At 52.9% G+C, this 20,839-nt stretch overlaps 1 protein-coding gene across 6 annotated transcripts in view; it reads left to right on the top strand.

Moving 5' to 3' along the window:
• Window positions 1–20,839, top strand: part of MPRIP (myosin phosphatase Rho interacting protein) — a 73,541-nt gene that overhangs the window by 45,916 nt on the left and 6,786 nt on the right. For 4 of the 6 annotated variants that reach the window (XM_063414633.1, XM_063414634.1, XM_063414635.1 and 1 more), the window contains exons 10-20: window positions 705–761; window positions 1,949–2,017; window positions 2,237–2,326; window positions 2,742–2,851; window positions 7,107–7,692; window positions 8,584–8,700; window positions 11,638–15,489; window positions 18,342–18,489; window positions 19,091–19,208; window positions 20,125–20,284; window positions 20,373–20,492. In XM_063414633.1, the coding sequence (XP_063270703.1) occupies window positions 705–761; window positions 1,949–2,017; window positions 2,237–2,326; window positions 2,742–2,851; window positions 7,107–7,692; window positions 8,584–8,700; window positions 11,638–15,489; window positions 18,342–18,489; window positions 19,091–19,208; window positions 20,125–20,284; window positions 20,373–20,492 (5,427 nt within the window). The remainder of the gene's footprint in view (window positions 1–704; window positions 762–1,948; window positions 2,018–2,236; window positions 2,327–2,741; window positions 2,852–7,106; window positions 7,693–8,583; window positions 8,701–11,637; window positions 15,490–18,341; window positions 18,490–19,090; window positions 19,209–20,124; window positions 20,285–20,372; window positions 20,493–20,839) is intronic. The other 2 variants (XM_063414637.1, XM_063414638.1) reach the window with 1 other exon arrangement.

Consider the following 20,839-nt stretch of genomic DNA (forward strand, 5'->3'; position numbering starts at 1 on the left):
CTGCAGCCCATTTCAGATGCTGCAGCTGGATTTCACACACTGCTGTTCTTTTCTCCTGCACTCTGCAGCACGTGGAGCAGCTGGAGGAGCTCAGCCTCGGGGGAGTGAAAGCATTTCCACCACATCCTTCCCTGCACACAGGCAGGGCTGGGAGGAGGGGCTGGCAGCAGTTATCCCACGCTGTCCTGCTTGCTTTTTTCAGGAATTAAAGATCCCCATGCACCCAGACTGGAGGAAAAAGCAGGTGTCATTTGGGTGGTGCAGGGCTCGGATTCCCTGTATTTCCAGCCTTGGGAACTCAGCCTGTTTTGAACCCTGCAGCCTTGCATCAATAGAACATAGTTTTTCTTTCATAATATATAATAGAGGGTAAAACTGCCTGAAATCTTGCTAATTCTTGTTTATCCTTTCTCTGTAATGCTGGTGTAGCAGTAGGAAATTGCAGGAGAAATGGTAGGAAGGGAACAGCCTGAATAAACTGTGCAGAGGTTTCCTTTCCTCCTGGGAGCAAACATTTAGCCACCACGCAGAGTAATGATTCAGTTTAGGCTGGATGACCTTTAAAGGGCCCTTGAAACCCAAACTATTCTATGATTCTATGAATTTAACTTTTATTGCTCTGTTGGGTTTTACCAACTCACTGCTGTTGCCTTCTGGGCGCAGACTCTTCTTCCCTCTCCTGATCCCTCTCTCCTTTCTTCCAGCCTGACCTGCTGAACTTCAAGAAGGGCTGGTTGACAAAGCAATATGAGGATGGGCAGGTGAGTCAGGAGAAAGCTCTACCCTTCGTGTCAGTGTTTGGTGCTGTGATCAGTCCTGGTTTCTGGCAGCTCACTCCAACATCCTGGCTGTACTGGCTGTGCATGGAGCAGCTCTTGGTGCTGATGGAGCCCCAATGTCCTGGGTAGAGCAGTACTGGGCTTCTCTTGGAGTGGGAATTGCAGGTGCTCTGTCCTGAGGAGGTTTCAAAAGCTGGATATCATATTGTGGGTTTCTAGGGAGCCAAGGCAGCTTGGGTGGCAGCACTGGTTTCATGTTCCTGTTTCCTATTTATTAGTCTCGTCTCTCTTGCAACCCAGCGACCTCTTTGGTGTCAGAAATGAGGTTCAGGTAAAGTCCCCTGAGGGCCAGGTAAATGGCAATAAATAAATAAATAAATGGCTCTGAGGGAGCAGCTGGTGCCACTTTCCTGTGCCAGTTCCCAAAGGGATGCAGGATGTTCTGCTCTCTTGGAGCCTTAGGAGTGGGTACTGGTGCCGAGGCAGCGTGGATGGCCCTGGCTGTTCACAAACCACCCCTTCCCTGGATTTCCTTCCCTCCTAATCAGCCGTCAAGGGAAAATGAGGGCAATCTGCCCGTGGCTGTGGGTGGCCCAGGCTCTGCTGTGGGTACCCCTGGGTCAGAGGACACATCCACAGACAGCCAAAGGGGAACTGGCAGCTGGAGCGAGTGCTTTATTGACTGAAAGCTGCCTTGGGTGAGCCTGTGCTGGAAGCGTTCAGGAGGCAGATTTGTATAGAGCAAGGGCCAGGAATAGATTCCCAACTCAGTTTCTAGGTACTGCAGATAAAACATGAATCTTTTACTACTTTTTTTTTTTTTTTGTGCTAAAAAGGCTTTAAGTGCAGTCCCTAAAAGCCTTGTCATGCAGTGGAGCTAATGGGGAGGCTGCGATTGCCCTGTGGCTCTTGTGGTGTCACTGTCACGTGCAGGGTCTGGTACTCTGCGGGGAGGCAGCAAACTGTCACTGTCCCTTTCACTGCTGCCTGTTTGGGTCTCCCCTTTCCCGTGGAGGGGCCTTGGTGAAGCCATGTGTGGAGCTGGGAGGGGCAGGCATTGAGCTGCCTCCTGCAGAGCATCTCTGCTGGTTGACCTGTGACGAGCAGCCATGAAAATGGTGGTGGGGAAGGAGTAGGATTGTAACTGCTCCATCTTTGTTGTTTCCTAGTGGAAGAAGCACTGGTTTGTGCTGACTGACCAGAGCCTGAGATACTACCGGGATTCAGTGGCAGAGGAGGTAAGTCAGTGTTCAATCCATTACAGGGCAGCTCCTGGTGCTCCTAAAGAGACCTTGGGTGGATCATTGCCTCCCTCAGTGCCCTCATTCCCAGATGCCAAAGTGCTGGAGCCCCTTCAGGGCTTTGTGCTCCTCAGGGACCTGCTGTGCTTCCCTGCAAGCCCACCATGCTTTGGGACAGCAAAGCTTTGTGGCTTATTCTACCTCTTCCCTCTGCAGGCAGCTGACCTTGATGGAGAAATCGATTTATCCACGTGCTACGATGTCACTGAGTACCCAGTTCAGCGGAACTACGGCTTCCAGATCCATGTAAGGAAAATGTGGGGAGGAGGAAGAGTCCAGCTGCAGGACAGCTGATGGGGATGCTTGTCTGTGACAAGGGGAATGTCTCCCCAAACACCCAAGAGAGGCCACTCAGCATCCCCCTGCAGTGCTCCAGAGAGCTGTGGCCTTGGGTTTAAGAGACACTTTTTTGGCTGTTGGAAAAGGAAGGGGACAAGGGAAGGTTTTGTCACAGCCTTAGGGTCTCACCTATGGCAGAATCAGCCTGATTGCTGAGAAATGGTAATTCCCACCAGGAGTGTGCTGGGTTTGACTTCTGTGTGGCCAGCAGGCAGTGCCCCAGCACTGGGGGCTTGGGGATGGGTGCAGAGTGGTCTTGGGGAGTTGGGAAGCTGCTGGTGGGTGCAAACACCTGCTCTGAGTGTTCTTTCTCTCTCTGTAGACAAAGGAAGGGGAGTTCACCCTCTCTGCCATGACGTCGGGCATCCGCCGCAACTGGATCCAGACCATCATGAAACACGTTCGCCCCACCACTGCTCCTGATGTAACAAGGTAAGGGGGGGCTGTGGCAGCCCCTGCAGCTTTGTGGTTTGTTGTGCTGGAGTAACTTGTCCCTCATCCCTTTTCTTTCCTCTTTCTGAGCCTGTCCATTCCTGGAAGCTGCAGCTCTTTCTCACATCTCTCTGAGCTTAATTTGGATATTTGTTGTGGGGACGCTGATATGCCGAGTTATTCTTATGCGTAGAGATTTCAAAGAGGGTTGAAAATGTGGTTTTAATTTGTGCATAGGAATATGAAATACTGTTCCTTTATCAAGGCTCCTCTGGATTGCCACCAGGTATTGTGAAACCACTTGGATTCAGTTGTGCTGGGTTCACCCTTTCCTCTGGCTACTGTTCAGCACGAGCTGCCCAGCCCTTACTATGGGTCACAGCAGCAGGAGCCCAGGGTTCAGTTTAGAAACTGTTTGGCTCTGATCTATTTTAAACTCCAGCCAGGAAATCGTCTTTCCTCCTCTTCTGATCTTCCAGAAAGCTGCTGCAGCTCGTCCCCCTTAATCTGTAGAAATGCTGGTGTCTCCTCCTGCGTCAGTGCCAGAGGAAGGGGATCCTGTGTCACAGAATGCCTTCTGTGGGCAATTCTGGCTGTGTGTTCAGGGTGTTTGGCCTCCTCACAGCTGTCTGTGCTGGCCACACTCCTACAGGCCACCTCTTACAGGCTGCGTGGACACGGCCACACCGCTAACTCCATCTCCTGTCCTTACTGTAGCTGCAGCCAGCAGGTTTTTGCCAGGTTTGTCCTCGTGTTGATGGAATGGCTCTTCTCACCCAGTGCTGTTGACCTGGAGTTGCTCAAGCCTCTCCCTACCCATCCTGCTTAGCCCTCAGCCACTGTTTCCCCAGCTCTGCCCAAGCTCTGGTGGATCTCACAGGGGTCTCGGGGAAGCCGCCTCTCTCCTCACTCCTGTGTATGTTTGATTTCCATGCAATCCCAGGAAAAACTTCTCTTTGAAACTATCCGTGCTGAAGCCCAGGTTGGAAAACTGTGTTCTCTCCTGTATTAACGTTCTGTGGTTTGTATATCTTGTGATTCACTGCATGCTCCTCCTTTTCTGCACCTCGGATGGGAAGTCCTGCAGTTTCCATTTATTTTTTCTTTCTTTTCTTCCCCCCCTTCCTTTTTTTTTTGTTTTTTTTTCCCCTTTAAATAAAAGCCAGAGAGAAGGGAAGAAGCAACCTGGTCTTGACCCTTGGTTTCCCCACACTGGTATCTTCCGATGTGACTAGATACGAAGATGAAGACCAAGGAAATTTGAGGGGACCTCTCTGCCTTTAAAGAGCCAGATGTATTTATGATTGCTCACAGGTTACTGCAGCACGATAGCCCTGTGCTCACTGTCTGCACACAAAGCCCACACAGAGTGGTTTCACTTGGCTTTCCCTCTGAGAGGGTCCAGGCACAGGTCCTGGTTGGGCAGTAACTGCACAAACAGACCGTGAACCAATCCTGAGCTGGGAAAAGGGAGTGATGTGTGTGCTTCTGTCGTTTCCCACCGAGCTGGTGTCAGATGAGCAGGGGCTGCCGTGGGTTAGTCACATTGCTGAGGAGTCCTGTGCTGTGTGTGGAGCAGAGCTGTGTTCGCTGGTGCCTGCCTGGCAGCCCTTGGCAGCAGTGTGGGGTATCCCAGCCATCCCACCTGGCTTTGGGATGTCATTGCATTCCGCACCCGGGAGGCAGCGGGTGAAGGGGGCTGCTGGAAGGCTGAAGGACAAACTGCCCAAGGCTCAGCGTGGAGGGGTGCCAGGCATTGGCACGGTGTGGCCAGGGCCAGGTGTTGTGCTCGGTGTGCCAGGAGGGCAGCAGTGCTCACCCACCCCACACACTCCTGCAGCCTTGGCCGTGTTATTAACGTGCTGCTGTGGCTCCACCCAGCCAAACACACCTGGTCTTGGTTTCTTGAGCCCTAATGATGGTTTACGTTGCTGCATGTGTCAGCACCTGGCGTGGGGAGCAGATGCTGCACTGCTCCCTGCCCTCAGCAGTGCCCTGCAATCTGCAGAGGCTCTAATTACAGTCTGCTAATGATGATAATGGGGTAAATAGAAAACAACCCCGTGAACAACAGTGGCTGCTTCAGAACTGGATCTGTGTTGAGCTCACAGCCCTTGTGAGCCTGGGTTCCCCAGTGCTCCCCAGTTCTCTGCAACCTTTGTGCACTTCTTGCCACAGCGTGCTCAGCTTGCACCGCTCCCACACCCACCTCTATTAATAAAAGCCTTTTTATTTTGACCTATAAATACCATTGGGAGACAAAGACCACCCCTTTCCTGTGTGATATGAATTAATTTCTCGGTAGTGGAGGAAATATGAAATGGTTGAGCAGAATTAATAGCCATGGGGCACTTGCAGGAGATGAAATGAGAAGCTTTGGGTCAACCTTCTGAGCGTCTTCACTTCATTCCCAGTGGCCACCCCTCTGCTCCCTGACCCACATCCTGTGCCCTTTGGAAAGCAGCAGAGAACTGAGCTTGTGAGAGATGTCACCTCTAGAAATGCTAAGACTCTTCCATGTAGGATTTAGAGCAGCAAAATTTCTGTGTCCCAACACCATATGGCAGGCCCCAGGACCCCCATTTCTTTCCTAACACTCTTTGCCATTTTAAGACTCAGTCTCATCCCTGCTTTGCTTCAAAATGCAGCTGTAATCACTAACTAACTCCAGATTGAGAGCCTGGCTTTCGAGTCGTGCAGTATCATGGGTGAGGAGCAGTGACATTTCATCATCGTGCCTTCTGGGTTTATTTTATTAGCTGCAAGTGACAGCACTGAAGAAGAAATTATCTCTGAGCTGGTTTTAGCCTGTAACTGCCAGAGTCTCTCAAAACCCAGCTCTACTGAGCCTGTGGTTTGCTGCTGGATGACAGTGCATCGGAAGATACTAACCCACTCAGAGCCATCTCTTCTGCTCCATCCTTTGTTTTGGGCGTATTCACATCCATGAGGTTCTTGGCTGGGGGCTGGGATGTGTTTCTGAGATGGGAGAAGCTGTGATGCTGCTGTTGCTGCTGCTGCTGCTGTTCCTGATCACAGCAGTCCCCATGCATGTGGTCCCATGGGTCAGAGCCTGTAGTGAAGGGCCCAGTGATCTGCATTCCAGCTCTTGCAGAAAGCTTTTTGAGTCCCTGCTGAAGGCTGAGGGTGCTGTGGTTGTATTGGAGGCAGGGAGAGCCAGGAGTCAGCCTGAGCAGCAGGATTGTGCCTTGGGAGGCAGCTTTTGGAGCTTTGGGTAGCAAAGAGAGTTCAGCAAGTGCCCAGTACTCCCTTGGGACAGGCTTCCTCCATAGACTTAGCATATTGCTGTTTTCTGGTTTAATTTTGGTCTGCATGTTACAGGGCTGGCATGTCTGAATTTATTAAGCTAATACTGCATTATGGATTACCTGTAGGTTAGAAATGGTATTGCCTTCCCATATTAACTTCCCCTGCTTGATGAGTATGTCTCCCCCCCCAACCCACCACCCTCTAACTCAGCACTAAAAATCGTTCCTTGCTTGAGAAATTGGCATTTTCAGTGATTTCTGTGATGTGTTGAGTAACGTGCTCTCCTTGCTGCCCATGTCAGAGGAGTTGCCCAGTGCCAGGGGGGCTCTCTGTGTGCTGCCTGCAGGGCTGGGTGCTCTGGGAAGGTCTATGCCTTCAGTGCAGATAGTGGCATGGAGAAGTTATGGACCCATTAATGCTTTTCCAAGCTGAAGGGGAATCTTGCCCTTGTTTCCCAAGACTCCCAGAGCTGCTCTGTGCTTCTCTACCCCACAGCTCTGAAGCCAGCCTGGCTTTGGTGGGATTGGTGGCATCTTTCCCACGAGCACATGACTGTGGCCATGCCAGCTGGGGTGTGCATGGAGCCCCACAGCCGGGGGGCTGGAGGAGCTGTTGGAACCTCTGACAGCACAGTCTGGGGTCGCTACCTCAGCCATGGGTCGCTGCTTGGTCATGGTCACTGGCCCCAGTGTGGCTGCCCAGGAGGAACAAGGTTGGGATCAGCCACTCTCCGGGTGCCGGGGTGTCCCAGGAGCAGCCGGGGCCGTTTGCACCAAGGCTTTGCACACCAGCACAACCTGGGGAAGGGCAGCAACAGCTCCTGTGCCCGAGGGGCACGGGAGACAGGGGCAGGGGGCACCCACGTGGCATTGGCTTGGGCTTCCAGCAGCCCTTTTCCACCCGGCTCTTTGAGGCATGCATGGGAGCACCTGGGTACCTCCAGCACCCACTGACACTTTCCTTCACCCTCTCTCTGTCCTCGCAGCTCGCTGCCAGAAGAGAAAAGCAAAACAAGCTCTTCCTTTGAGACTGGTCCAAAGCCGAGCGAGAAGCCGGATGCGGAACAAGCCGAGCTGGACACGGAGCAGAAGCGGAGCCGTGCCCGGGAGCGCCGACGAGAAGGACGGTCCAAGACCTTTGACTGGGCTGAGTTTCGCCCCATCCAGCAGGCCCTGGTGCAGGAGCGTGCCAACGCTGCAGACTCCTCCAGCGGCGGCTCAGCCGCCTTCCCCAGGGACACCGGAGCCACCGATGCCGACCCCGGAGAGCTGGAGCGGGAGCGGGCGCGGCGGCGGGAGGAGCGGCGCAAGCGCTTCGAGATGATCGACGCCGTGGATGGGGCAGGCTCGGAGGAGGCGCTGAGGATGGAGGTGGACAGGATCCTGCCCGTCCCAGCAGACATCAAACCGCAGAACGTCCACGTGGAGATCGAGCAGCGCTGGCACCAGGTGGAGACCACCCCGCTGCGGGAGGAGAAGCAGATCCCCATCACACCCCTGCACCTCGCCCACGCCGAGGACCGGGAAGAGGGGCTGACGAAGCAGCACCTCACCACGCTGCTGGAGAAGGAGGTAATGGGGTGGTAGGGTGCAGGCTGCCTGCCAGAACAGCCTTCAGGTCACTGGCGTGACCGTAGGGAACCTAAGATAGGCTTAAAAATAGCTGTAAATAGTCCTGCTTCATAATAGCAACTGGTAGGGATGCTGTAGGTTCCTTGGGGAGCTGGCAGGGCACAGGTCTGCATCCATTCCTGTTCAGCCCTGCCAGCAGCTTTCAAATTTCCCACAGCTGCAGAAAGGCCTGGTACTTCCTAACCCCTCCCAGCCAGCACAGCCTGATTTGTGGTGGTTGTAGCCAGCCTGTCTCTGACGAGTTGGGTACAATCAAGATGTATCTACCAGACTATAAATTCAAGCTCCTAATCCTCTGTGCCTCTGCAGCTATAGAGATTTGTGTTTGCAGTTATAAACTGCCTTGAGTTGCAGCACACACCACAAAGGCTCTCTTTTTGTGGAGCCTACATCAAATAGTCTTAAGATTTTTGGAAAAGAATAGAGGAGACTCAGCTCACTTGGAAGAGTTCTGTGCCTGGGATAACAAATGTTGTTGTTAGTTGGGATTAAGGTGTATTAGTGGGAATGAAAGGGGCAACCCTTTCTTATGGAGTAACCAGGAATATCACAGAGCTGAACTGGGCTGGGATTTGCCAGGGTTGTGCCTGGCACGAGCTGGTGCTGTTCATCCTTTGCTGCAGTGAGCTTTACGAATTACAGTATTGCATAAATAAGTTCTTTCAGAGGGGAGGGCTTTTCCTGGCAAAATTAAATCCAGGTCCCAGAGCAGAGCAGCGGTGCCATCAAAAGCTCTGTTAATTCTGCTCTGTGTCCCCTCCAAGCCACTTGTTCCTTATGGCTGATCCCCTGCCCACTCCCTGGACGCTGTCTCTGTTCATGTCCCTCCAGCTGGAGCAGAAGCAGAAGGAGGCCCTGGAGCTCCTGGAGCAGAACCGGCACTTGCAGGATCAGCTGAAAGTGGCTCTGGGCCGGGAGCAGAGCGCCCGGGAGGGCTACGTGTTGCAGGTAGGGGGGCAGGGAGGAGAGGGAGATCCATCTTCCCTGTGCCTGAGGGATCCCTGGTGGGCTTCCTTCTGCGGTGTTCCTGGGGACATCCTGGGTGGCCACCACTGAGCTCTGAGAGATTTGACTTTCTTGCAAACATGGCTAAAATTCTGTAGCGTTACCAGGGTCATCTGCTTATGGAAATCTCTCATCTGGGATGGAATAGAAGGCAGCATTACCTGTTAGCCTTTGCAAGGGAAAACAAAACAGAGCCAGACAGATGGGACCTCAGCGAAGTCCACCTATGATCCATCCCATACTGTGTTTGCCTTTGCAGCAGCTGTTTCCCCATTTCTGTGCCCCAGATGCTCCCCTCAGGCAGTGGGGTGCACACAAGGCTTTCCAAGCATCCCCTAGCCCACCAGCTGCTCCTGGCTGGGGATTTTGCATTACATGGGCAAACACAGGACACTCAGATGTACCTCCTGGGCACATTCCCTCCAGCCAGAGTGGGATTTGCACTGGGATGACCTGTTACCTTGGATCACTTTGGTGGTTTCTGCTGTCACAAGATTTCTCAGCAAAGCCTAGAAATGAGTTTTGGAGGATCTGGCAAAAGAGACAGGATGGTCTTTGGGGAAACCTTTCCTTCCCTTCTCCAAATAAAGCAGGTTTTTCCCATCCCTTCCTCTGGGAACATCCATGCCTGGAGGAAGTCGTGGCACCTGCAGGGCAGCTTCTGGCTGCTCTCAGGGGTCCATAGTCCTGTTCTGTGCAGGGGCAGCATTTTGACCTGCTCAAATCTCTTGACCAAACTGGCTGTGGATCAAAGTGGCCGTGCATGGCCACACGCTGCGCTCCCATGGCAGCAAACCCAGTGTCAATGCCAAACCTTGCATCCTTATTTCTCACAGGAAAAATTTCCCTGAAGAAGTTGCACAGGCAGTGGAGCCAGCCCAGGGAGGGGGATGTCTTGCCTTCCTTGCCCATGATCTCCCAGGAGGAGTAATTAATTCATTTCTGGAGTCTCCAAGCTGACAGTGCCTGCTTGGAGGAGTTCCATTTTCACTTGGCAGAGCTGGAAGAGTAACTAACTCCCACTTCCCTGGGGCAGAGGCGTCTGACCTCCCTTTGCCTGGAGGCTGGAAAATCAGAGAATGGGGATAAAAGCTGGATGCTGAATCCGCCATCAGATTGAAGTTGGCCACAGTGCCTCGGTATGAGGAGGGGTGGCAAGAGGGGAAGCCTGCAGAGAGGCTGAGCTGAAATGAGAAGTGACCCAAATTTGGACCTGGAAGTTGGGGAGGGTTTTTGGAAAGGTTGGAGGCTTTTGCCTGCTCCAGTCTAATTGTTCTGGGGATTTCCCCTGTGTTTCCTGGGAGCCAGAGGGATTAAAGTCCTGTTGGAGAAGGGAGTAACCCCACCAAACCCTGCTGGGGGAGTGGAGCCGCTGGGGGAATTCTGCAGCCCCAGACTGCAGACAAACATCTCAGCATTTTCTTGGACAAACCCTCTGAATTTCATGTGCCCCTCATCCCCCAATCACGCCTGATTTTGGGGAGGTTCCTGCATTGTCCATGAGGAGGGCAGATGGAGAAGCCTGACTGCTGCCAAGCCCATCCCTCCTGAGCTGCTGGGGGCCACCAACCCCTCCCTGGCAGCCTGACCAGCCCTGCACGGCCCCTGTGCACTGCCTGCTCCGTGAGGCAGTGCTGAGCCACCCCCCCAATGCATGTGCCATGCACCGGAGCCTCTCTGGCCTCCTGTAACCCCTCTCTTGCTCTCAGCTTCCTCGGGATGGGGCACCCTAACCTTGAATCCCTACTGGGAGAAACACCAGGAGCTCCTGCTCCTGCAAAATGAGCTGGAGACATCCCCCAGCTCCGGCCACGGCGGGTGGGAGGGGGCACATACTAACCTGTCCCGGGCGGATGTTCTTGCATGTTTTTGGTGTAAAGCATGAAATTTAACTTAACATAACTGAGTGTCACATCTGTGGGCTTTCCTTAATCAGCAACCAGAGTACAGCAAGGCAGGCCAAATTCCTAGGCTTAACGCTGTGCCTCTCTCGCCTCTTCCTGTCTATGTATTTTTTTTTTTTAAGATACATAATTTCTGTCGCCTTTTGCATGACGCTTTCTGTGAGTTTTCTCTTTGCATGCTCCATTGCTTTGGTTTGAATCTCACAAAGGTTGGTTTCTTTCATTTTTACATTCTCATCACACCTTTTCCTTCCCTCCATTTGTTGGGCTTTTTATTTTGTCTTTTGTTGGTTTATTTTATTTTGCAGGTAGAGAAATTAGATCCTCCCTAGCCCTAAGCTTTAGCATAACAGCATCTCTCTAATGTGATGAGCAGCCACTCAGTCCTGTTTGGCAGGCACAGAAATGACATCTCCACCACGATGGCTGGCCCGTCGCCCTGTGTTTGGGTGGGATGTGATGTCATTTGCTGTCACGTCACTTTCTGTTGTTGCTTTTGGTCGGTAGGACTGTGTTACCTGAACTGTGCACTTTTTGTTTCACAACAAAACAAACTCGCTAAAAAAAAGCAGTTCCTTTCTGCTCCACCTTGTTCCATCTCCTCCTCATCCTTGGCATTTTTCTTTTGTCTGTCTGTCTCCGTTTTACTGCTGGTGTTTCTTTTTCATTGTTTTTTGGATTCTGTTTGAGTTTGGGTTTGTTTTTTTTTCCATTTAGCCTGTTACTGTACAGCTGTTTTGATGTCGTGGTCAGTGTTTTCTGTTACTGGAAAGCAGTTGTCGCTCATTAAAAAAAAAATAAAAAGGCTGGTCAAACAAACCAAATTGTGCCAAGAACAAATCATCCCAATTGGAGCAATGGGTAGCAGCCAAGTCGCTGCGAGGAGCTTTTCCATGGCCTGCCTGGCCAGAGGTGTGACACTCAGAAGGGAGAGCCAAGAGTGTTACTAATCTAGTATTTAATCAATTTTTTTAAGACCGAGGTGGCCGCCTCGCCATCAGGTGCCTGGCAGAGGCTCCACAAAGTCAACCAAGACCTCCAAAGCGAGCTGGAAGCCCAATGCCAGCGTCAAGAGGTGATCAATCAGCAGATTCAGTCGCTGAAGCGCAGCTACGCCGAGGCCAAGGACGTGATCCGGCACCACGAGGCCGAGATTCAGAGCCTGCAGGCGAGGCTCAGTAACGCGGCGGCCGAGCTCGCCATCAAGGAGCAGACCCTGGCCAAGCTCAAGAGCGACCTGAGGAGCGAGAAGGAGAAAGCCAAAGAGCAGCTGGAGGAGTGGCAGCACGGCGAGGCCGCGCTCAGCTCCCAGCTGAAGGCCAGCGAGCAGAAGCTGAAGAGCGCGGAGGCTTTGCTGCTGGAGAAGACCCAGGAGCTGCGGGACCTGGAGATGCAGCAGGCTCTGCAGCGGGACCACCAGAAGGAAGTGCAGCGGCTCCAGGACAGGATTGCAGACCTCAGCGGGCAGCTGAACGCCAGCGAGCAGGCACGGGTCCTCATGGAGGAGAAGCTGCAGAAGAACTACGAGGCTTTGCTGGAGAGCTGCGAGAGGGAGAAGCAGGTGTTGATACGGAGCCTGAAGGAGGTGGAGGAAAAGGCCAACGAGTACGAGAACCAGCTGCAGAACAGCGAGCAGCAAATGGAGATTCTGCAGAAGGAGAAGCTGAGCGCCAAGTTTGAAGGCAGCGAGCTCGTCCACCAGCTGGAGGAGCAGCTGGCCATGAAGGAGGCCAGCATCCAAAAACTTGCGGAGCACATCAAGGAGCTCGAAAGAGAGAGGGATCAGATCAAGTGCCGGTTCCACGAGCTCATGAATCAGGTGGCTGAGTCGGATAACGAAGTTGCAAAATTACAAGCAAAGTTGAAAATGGAAGAGACCAACTACCACAATCTGGAGCAGTCATTCGAGGAGGTGTCAGATCAGTTCCGGGGAGTGCAGGAGGTGCTGAAAGAGAAAGAAGAAGAGCTGAGACATGTTAAGGAAATGCATTTGAGAATTGTGGAGAAGAAAGATCAAGATCTCAGTGAGGCTTTGGTTAAAATGGTTGCTTTAGATAGCAGTTTAGAGGAGACTAAAGTAAAGCTAAAGGCCAAGGAGGAGGCTTTAAAGAAATTAGCTAGTGTGGGCACAGGTCCGTGTGCTGAGGAGACAGAAGACCTTGGCCCCAGTCTTGAGGCTGACGAAAGTCATCCATCCCAGCTGCAAACTCAGGATGTTCTCCCAGCTCTGACTTATGCACTGAAGGAGGAGGAGGATGAGGTTCTTGATACCAGTCAGAGGCAAGGGGAGGAATTTGGCTCCCCATCTAAAGTTGTAGAGCTCCAGGACCAAGAGTTGGTTCAGAAAGCCTTAGCAAAGCCTGATGTAGGAATCATGGGGGCCAAGAGGCAAAGGATCCGTTTTTCAAGCATCCAGTGTCAAAAATACATCCATCCAGACGGATCAGAGAAAAACTGGACAAGCAGTACCTCTTCAGACACGAGCCAGGACAGGTCTCTGTCTGAAGAAAGCATGTCCTCGGAGCCAGCTCTGGGTTACCCCTCATCGGGGACCAGCGATTCTGAGACTTATCTCTCCATCATCCATTCCCTGGAAACCAAACTGTATATTACAGAGGAAAAGCTGAAAGATGTGACGATGAAGCTTGAAAGCCAGCACGGCCATAACCAGGAGACGCTCATTGCCCTGCACCATCAGTGGGCCAGCACGGAGTCCCAGCTGCGGGAACAGCTTCAGACCAGCCTGTCCCAAGTCAATGCTTTGATCTCACAGCTGGAGAGCGAGAGGCAGGAAAAGTTCAAGCTCATAGAAAGTCACGTCAGCGAGCTGGGAGGTTTCCAGATGAAAAACGATCAAGCGCTGACTTGCTTAGAGAAGTGCAGGGAGCAGCTAAGATCCTTCCCCAAATCAGAGCAGGAAAAAGAGGGTGATGTGTTCCTTGTTACTCTGTCCAGCATGGAAACAACTTTATCAAACGCAATCCAAGCCTTGAGTGGGGCGCCAGTCCCATCAGAGTGTCAGCAGAGTGAAAGCCTCACCACGGAGAGCCCTGCTCCAGAAGGAGGGGATTTGGGAGAAGAGGAGCACATCTCCAAGGAGCAGCAAGCAGATGTGTTTGACACTGGCCAGCTGAGGTGGCTTTCTGAGAGAGTAGCATTTGAGGCCTCTCTCATCAACCAGATAGCAGAGTCTTTGAAAAATGCAAGCTCTGAGATAGCCCAGCTTCTGAGAGAGATCCAGGGAACGGCCGAGGTGGTTTTGTTGGAGCCAGCAAGTGTTTCTCATACAGCCAATGATTTGGCCAGCGTTCTGTCTAAAAAGCTGCTGCTGGAAGGGGAGTTCTGGAGCCAGGTGAAGGAGCTGAGAGCACACTTGAGCACTAGAGATGGAGAAGCTGAGGGTAAAACAGAAACAAGTTTGGGCTTTTCCCCATGTTTTCTCAGTGCTGTAGCAGATGCTACATTGATCAAAGCAGAACTTGGGTTTGTTGCAGAAAAAATGAGAGAATCTTTTCATCAGAGGTTAAAAACAATTGAAGAAGAGCTCCATAATACCAAAACCGCTCTCCAGCAGCACAAGTGCATGTTGGAGGAGATCATCAAAGCGTACAGGACTCCTGAGTTTGACAGAGTTATGCACCAGATTTCTGAAGCACTTGAAATACAAAAAGATGCTTCGGAAAGAACCCAGATCTCTTGGGATGGGAGCCGTCTCCAAATGGTGCCGTGCCAGGAATTAGCCAAGGTGGAGGAGACTGGCAGCCCACCAGACCGCAGTAGTGAAGCCCTTGTTTCCATTCAGGAAGATCTTGCCCAGCAGCTCAAGGACAAATCCAATGTTCTGAAGGAGATATCTGTTGCCTTACTCTCTCTGCCTCCCGAGGAGGCCATGAGAGACTGTCAGAAGCTCCTGAAGATATCCCAGAGTCTTTCCTACCATTCGTGCATGGGAGACCTGGAGCGTTATTCGTCTTTGCTAGTCCACGATGCCATTGTTCAGGCTCAGGTTTGTTACGCCGCTTGCAAAGTCCGCCTGGAGCACGAGAGGGAGATGAAGTGTTACAAGGAGTCCTTGCAGAGCATGGATGCTCTGTGCCAGGAGCGCGTGAAGACGGTGTCCGTGCTGCGGGACGAGTACGAGGAGCTGCTCAGGAAGCAGCAGGGCGAGTACAGCGAGGTGATCGCCGTGCTGGAGAGGGAGAACGCTGACCTCAAGGCAAAGGTGTCCCAGCTGGACAACCAGCGGAGGCTCCTGGAGGAGGAGGGGCACGAACACAGCAAGAGCCTGAGCGAGCTGCAGGGGAGGTACGAGGAGGAGATCCGAAACGTGATCGAGCAGCTCAACAGGACAGAGGATGCCCTGAAGGCCGAGAGGGTGGAGGGGCTCAACCAGCTGGACGCCGTTGTCCGTGACAAGCAGAACATGGAGCAGTATCACCTGGAGCAGATGCAAACGCTGGAGGAAAAGTTCCAGGCCAAGATCAAGGAGCTGCAGGTCATCCATGGCGAGGAGCTGCAGGCGCTGCAGGAGCACTACAGCCAGAACCTGCAGCGCCTGCAAGAGACCCTTGATGAGTACCAGAGGCAGCACCCAGAGGCGTCCCCTGCAGTGGCCCCAGGCGCTGGGGACACCTGGGTGGCCGGCGAGGCGGGTGGCACCGGGCAGGACCCCGGCAGCGACCCGGACTCCATGCACGGCCTGAGGGAACGCATCCAGGAGCTGGAGGCCCAGATGAACGTCATGAGGGATGAGCTGGAGAACAAACATCTGGAGGGGAACGCTTCCACTTTGAGGGAAAAATACCAGAAAGACTTTGAAAACCTAAAGGTCTTGATATGTTTAACATTTTCTGCTGCTTTCTGCTGCTGAGCGTGCGGGAGGGCGCGTGCAGTGCTGGGGTTCACTTGCTGAACCAAGGGGCATCCCTTAAAAGAGCCAGCATGCTGAAAAAAGCCCCAGAGTATTAGCCAGGCCTCTGTAAAGCATGGTGTTTCCCTTTTCTCCATGCTGAGGTATTCTAAATGCATTGCTGAGGGCTTGGGAGGGGGGATTTCTGGAGGTGGTCTTTGCATGGAGAAGGGAGAGAGAGAGTTTCAAAGTAGCTCGATGACATCCCACTCTCCTTCAACACAAAGACCTCAGTGTTTCTCCTTGTACCCAACACTTACATTTTGTTTGTGGCTTCCCTTTAAAAGCATTCCTCAGCTCTGTCTTTCCCAGTCTGATCAAATCTCCAGTCTGTCTCTGCTGCTTTCAAAGATGCAGGATGAAATGGAAACTTGATGCTCTCAAAATGTATGTTCCTAGGGAAAGTAGCTGCAAACAGATGCCAAATTCTGTAGCAAAGCAGAGCCTCCTCTGCAGGAGGCTGCAAGGACCATGCTGGTGTTGGACACAGTAATTCTGTACGCAACAAAGAGTGCACAGTTACGGAACACCCAGGTGAGGTGCAGAGAAACCCACTGGTAATGAAATGGCACCATTCAAATTGCCCCACCAGTCAGACTGTCTGTAAAACTGGTTTGAGATCATTCAGCATCTAAAAAAAATTTGGTTTGGTGGTTTGCTTTTGTTAGGAGAGCATTCCCAGTTTGGAAATGAGTTTAGGGTTGTAGAGGACTCTGGCAGCACCAAGGGAGGCTGCCAGGTTGAACAGGAAGCCAAAAGGGCAGCAATGCAGAGGCTCTGCTGGTGAGACTCTCACAGACCGGTAGCTCTTAAGAATCATCAAAAATGTGGGAGAGCTTGCTTCCAGCCAAAAGTTCAGCACACATTTGAGCTGCAGGTGAAATGTGGCTCCAGCCAAAGCTGGTTTTAGTCTGGGGAGAACAGTAGTTTTGCTGACTCCCATTGGATTTAAGCAGTGGTGGTCAGAAAGCCAACCAAGAGTTTGGAAACCTGCCCAAACTAGAGGCTTAAATGTGCTCCATTCTTCTCTTAAGAACCTGATGAAGAATGTAACATCAGTATCACAAGAGTAACTCTTCAACCTGGAGAAGGCTCCAGGAAGGCCTTGGAGCCATTCCAGTGCCTAGAGGGGCTCCAAGAGAGCTGGAAGGGACTTTTGACAAAGGCATGAAGTGACATGACAAGGGGGAATGGCCTTTAGATGAAGGAGGGTAGATTTAGATTAGTTACCAGGAAAAAATTCTTTCCTGTGAAGGGTGGGGAGGCCTTGGCACAGGTGGCCACAAGAAGCTGTGGCTGCCCCATCCCTGGAAGTGTCCAGGGCCAGGTTCAAGGCTTGGAACAACCTGGGATAGTGGAAGGTGTCCCTGCCCATGGCAAGGGTGGAACAGAATGGACTTTAAGGTCCCTTCCAAGCCAAACCATTCTGTGATTCTATGAGATACTGATCTGTACATGTGGATTTATGGCAATGCATTTACAATACAGTAAACAGTGAATCTACAGCCAGACCTATGGCAGAGTATGCACCTTTTTCTTCCAAAATTAGAGGTGTTTCAGGAGTTGGACTTGATGATTCTTGTGGATCCCTTCCAACTCGGCATATTCCATGATTCTGGGTGTAATGAAGAATCCTGCAGGGCTGCTCTGTGCCACAGCCAAGTCCAGGCAGGTTCTGGCACTGAGTTAGGAGTTTAAAACAAACAAACAAACAAGGCTGGGAAAGTGAAGACTGCCTGGGTTTAAAAATTAAATGGGAGGGAAAAACCTACCAAAGCTGAAAATTGGGAATGAAGATTAGGAGTATGCAACAGAGCATTAGCCAAGAAAGTGATGCTGAGAGGTGTATGTTAGTGAGGGTCAGTAGTGTTGGACTGTCCTGAGCACTTCTGCCACTGGGAGAGTGAATTTGTCCCCCTAACTTTTCCCATGGGGTCCCAGAGGTCCCTGGGTGACAGTTCTCATGGAAGTGTTAATCAAGGGGAGTTCCGTTGAAATCAGGGAATAAAGGCAGCCTGTGTCGTTAAGGGGAAAAGCCCTGTACAGTGCTTGGCATCAGGTTTGTCCCAAGCTGCCTGATGGGGTTCAGCACCTTGTCCCCAGTGTGTGCCCCTTCTTCCCTCGTGGCTTGGGCCTGCCTGTGGCTTTGCTGGTCCTGTCTGTGTCCTGCAGCCGTGTGTCCGTCCAAGATCCCGATATGCTTGGGCTGGCAGCTTAGCTGGGAACAGGCATTTGCATTTGTCTGCTGCAAAGGCAGGAGTGGGGCCTGTGCCAGGGGCAGAAGGACCAGGCAGGAATTCAGGACCTCACCCCTGGAGAATCCCAAATTGCTCCTCCTGCGTCCTGGCCCGAGTTCTTTCCTAGTAATTCAATTAGCAAGTAATTTTCCCTGCAGCATTTGTAGCAATACTTGGTTGGGAATTAAGATCCTGTTGCTATCACATCATCTTCCTTCCACCCAGAGGCTGAAAAAAAACGGGCATTGAAAAGAGCAGAAAGGGCACAAAAGGTTCTTTTTTGTTGGTTTTTTTGACATCTATTTGCATTCCCCAACTGGGTCTGCCCCTGTGCATCCCTTTCCCTGGAGGTTTCAGAACAAGCCCTGACCTTTGCGAGGTCCATCCTGCTCCGTGGCTGGGGAAGCAGAAGATCCCTGCTGGACCTGGGGAGCTGAGCTGTGCCCGCTGCTGTGTGGCTCCTGCTGGGCTCCCCACCACCGTGGCACCGGCCCCGTGCTCCTGGGCCAACCCTTTCCCCTCCTCCCTTTGCAGGCAACATGTGAGAGGGGCTTTGCAGCCATGGAGGAGACGCACCAGAAGAAGATCGAGGACCTGCAGCGGCAGCACCAGCGGGAGCTGGAGAAGCTGCGGGAGGAGAAGGATCGCCTGCTGGCAGAGGAGACGGCTGCCACCATCTCAGGTACCAGGGGATCCCCCATGGCAGGGCAGCTCTGTGGTGATGGGGACACGGGGGTGGTGTTGAGGGACAGAGCAGGGATGGGATGAGGGCTGGGTGGGCTGCACAAGGAGATGGGAATGGGTTTGTGGGAAAGATGTTTTAGATGGAGGTCCATCTCCTGGTCATCCAGGTTTGGTGCCCATCTCCTGGTCCTTCTCCAGGCTTGGTACTCCTATCTTTGGCTGTTACACAGTCTGATCTGTTTTCCATTCCAACTCAGAAAGGCATTAGTCATTCCTGTGGTTAAATTATTGCCAATTCCACGCTGAATTCATTCTTCAGTGCCCAAGGGAATGTTAAAACACTGGAGTTCAGGGGTTCTGCATTGAGAGTCCCACAGTTCAGGAAACAGTGGGTGAAGTGGACAATCGTTTGGACTCTGTTAAAAAGTGGGATTTGCAGAAGCCCCTTTGCTGGGGCACAGACTGAAGGGGCCATGAAGCAGCGGGAGATTTGCAGGGTTGACTTTGGTTTTGTTCTTTTAAAAAATGAACAAAACCTCAAAGCCCAGGCGTGGGTGGAGGGTGCTGGGTGCTGACTAACACCGTGCTGCCCCTCGCAGCCATCGAAGCCATGAAGAACGCGCACCGGGAGGAGCTGGAGCGGGAGCTGGAGAAGTCCCAGCGCTCCCAGATCAGCAGCGTCAACGCCGACATCGAGGCCCTCCGAAGGCAGTACCTGTAAGACCATCACTGCCCTCTCTTGCCATTTTGCAGGGAGATCCTCTGTGGGGGACCCTTCTCTCCCATTTGATCCTGGCAATGAGTTTGGGGTTATTTCAGGGACCTCTTGGTCTCGACCCAGCTGCATCCATCAGAGCCTCCTGGTTGCCCAGGCTCCAGGTCAATGTCCCCACATTACCCAAAATAGCTGCTCTATGGTGCCCAGAAGTAGCAGATGAGCAGCCAGTGCTGCTTTAAATGCAGCTGCAGCAGCAAGGTCATTCAAAAGGTGAGGAGGAAGCTCTGAGCTTTCCATGGCAAGGCTCTCCTCCTATGAGAACTGAGCAGGGCTGCCTGTCAGCTTTATCAACCTTGATACATCTGTATCAGTTGGAGAGGTGTGCAAGTACACCTGGTCCTGGGTGCCCAGAGCAAACTTAGAATCCTGGAATGGTTTGGGTTGGAAGGGACCTTAAAGCTCTCTCATTCCAGTCCATTGCCATGGGCAGGGACACCTTCCACTGGCCCAGGTTGGCCCAAGCCCCATCCAGCCTGGCCTTGGACACTTTCAGGGATCCAGGGGCAGCCACAGCTTCTCTGGGCAACCTGTGCCAGGGCCTCCCCGCCCTCACAGGGAAGAATTTCTCATAGGTAGATTTTGATAGATCTCAGCTCAGTTTTTGGAAACCTGAGAAAGTTCTGCCACTTAACCTCTGAGAGAACGACCTCCTGTCCCCTTTGGTGCCCAAGCATGGCTCTGCCAGGAGAGGGAACAATTGACTTGCTCTGGGCTTACATTTTTTTCCCCAAAGATAATAGGCCATCCTCATCCTTGGTGCTTAGCTCCCTGTTGGGTTGTCCCAGGATCCTGAAGAAGAATGGGCATGGGGATGTGTGTGTGTGGAGAGGGCACTACCCCAGGTGTGTTCCTTAGGGAGGAGCTGCAGTCGGTGCAGCGGGAGCTGGAGGTGCTTTCGGAGCAGTATTCCCAGAAGTGTTTGGAGAACGCCCACCTGGCGCAGGCGCTGGAGGCTGAGAGGCAGGCCCTCCGCCAGTGCCAGCGGGAGAACCAGGAGCTCAACGCCCACAACCAGGTGAGGGTCCTGCCCTGCTGACCGTGGGCTCTGCGCTGGGCCGTGGCCGTGCTCCCCCTTCCCACAACGGCTCTCCTGCTCTTCCCAGGAGCTGAATAACCGCCTGGCTGCGGAGATCACGCGACTGCGGACCCTGCTGACCGGGGAGGGCGGGGGAGAGGCTGCTGGGTCGCCTCTCACGCAGGGCAAGGACGCCTATGAGCTGGAGGTGAGCTCTGCACACAGGCACGTGGGTGGGCACAAGTGCTGTGTGCCTGGGGAGTGTCACAGCCTGGGAGTGTCACAGCCTGGGAGTGTCACAGTCTGGGAGCGGGTCACATCTTGGGAGCAGGTCACATCTTGGGAGCGGGTCACAGCCTGGGAGTGGGTCACAGTCTGGGAGTGTCACAGCCTGGGAGCGGGTCACAGTCTGGGAGTGTCACAGCCTGGGAGTGGGTCACGGCCTGGGAGCGGGTCACAGCTGGGAGGTGTCACAGCCAGAGGTGTCGCAGCCATCCGTCCCCCAGTCAGCTCTCATGGCTGGTCAGCACTCTTGTCATGGGCTGCATGAGGCCT

This window comes from Prinia subflava, chromosome 17 (assembly GCF_021018805.1).
Source record: "Prinia subflava isolate CZ2003 ecotype Zambia chromosome 17, Cam_Psub_1.2, whole genome shotgun sequence".
In the NCBI taxonomy this organism is placed as follows: Eukaryota; Metazoa; Chordata; class Aves; order Passeriformes; family Cisticolidae; genus Prinia; species Prinia subflava.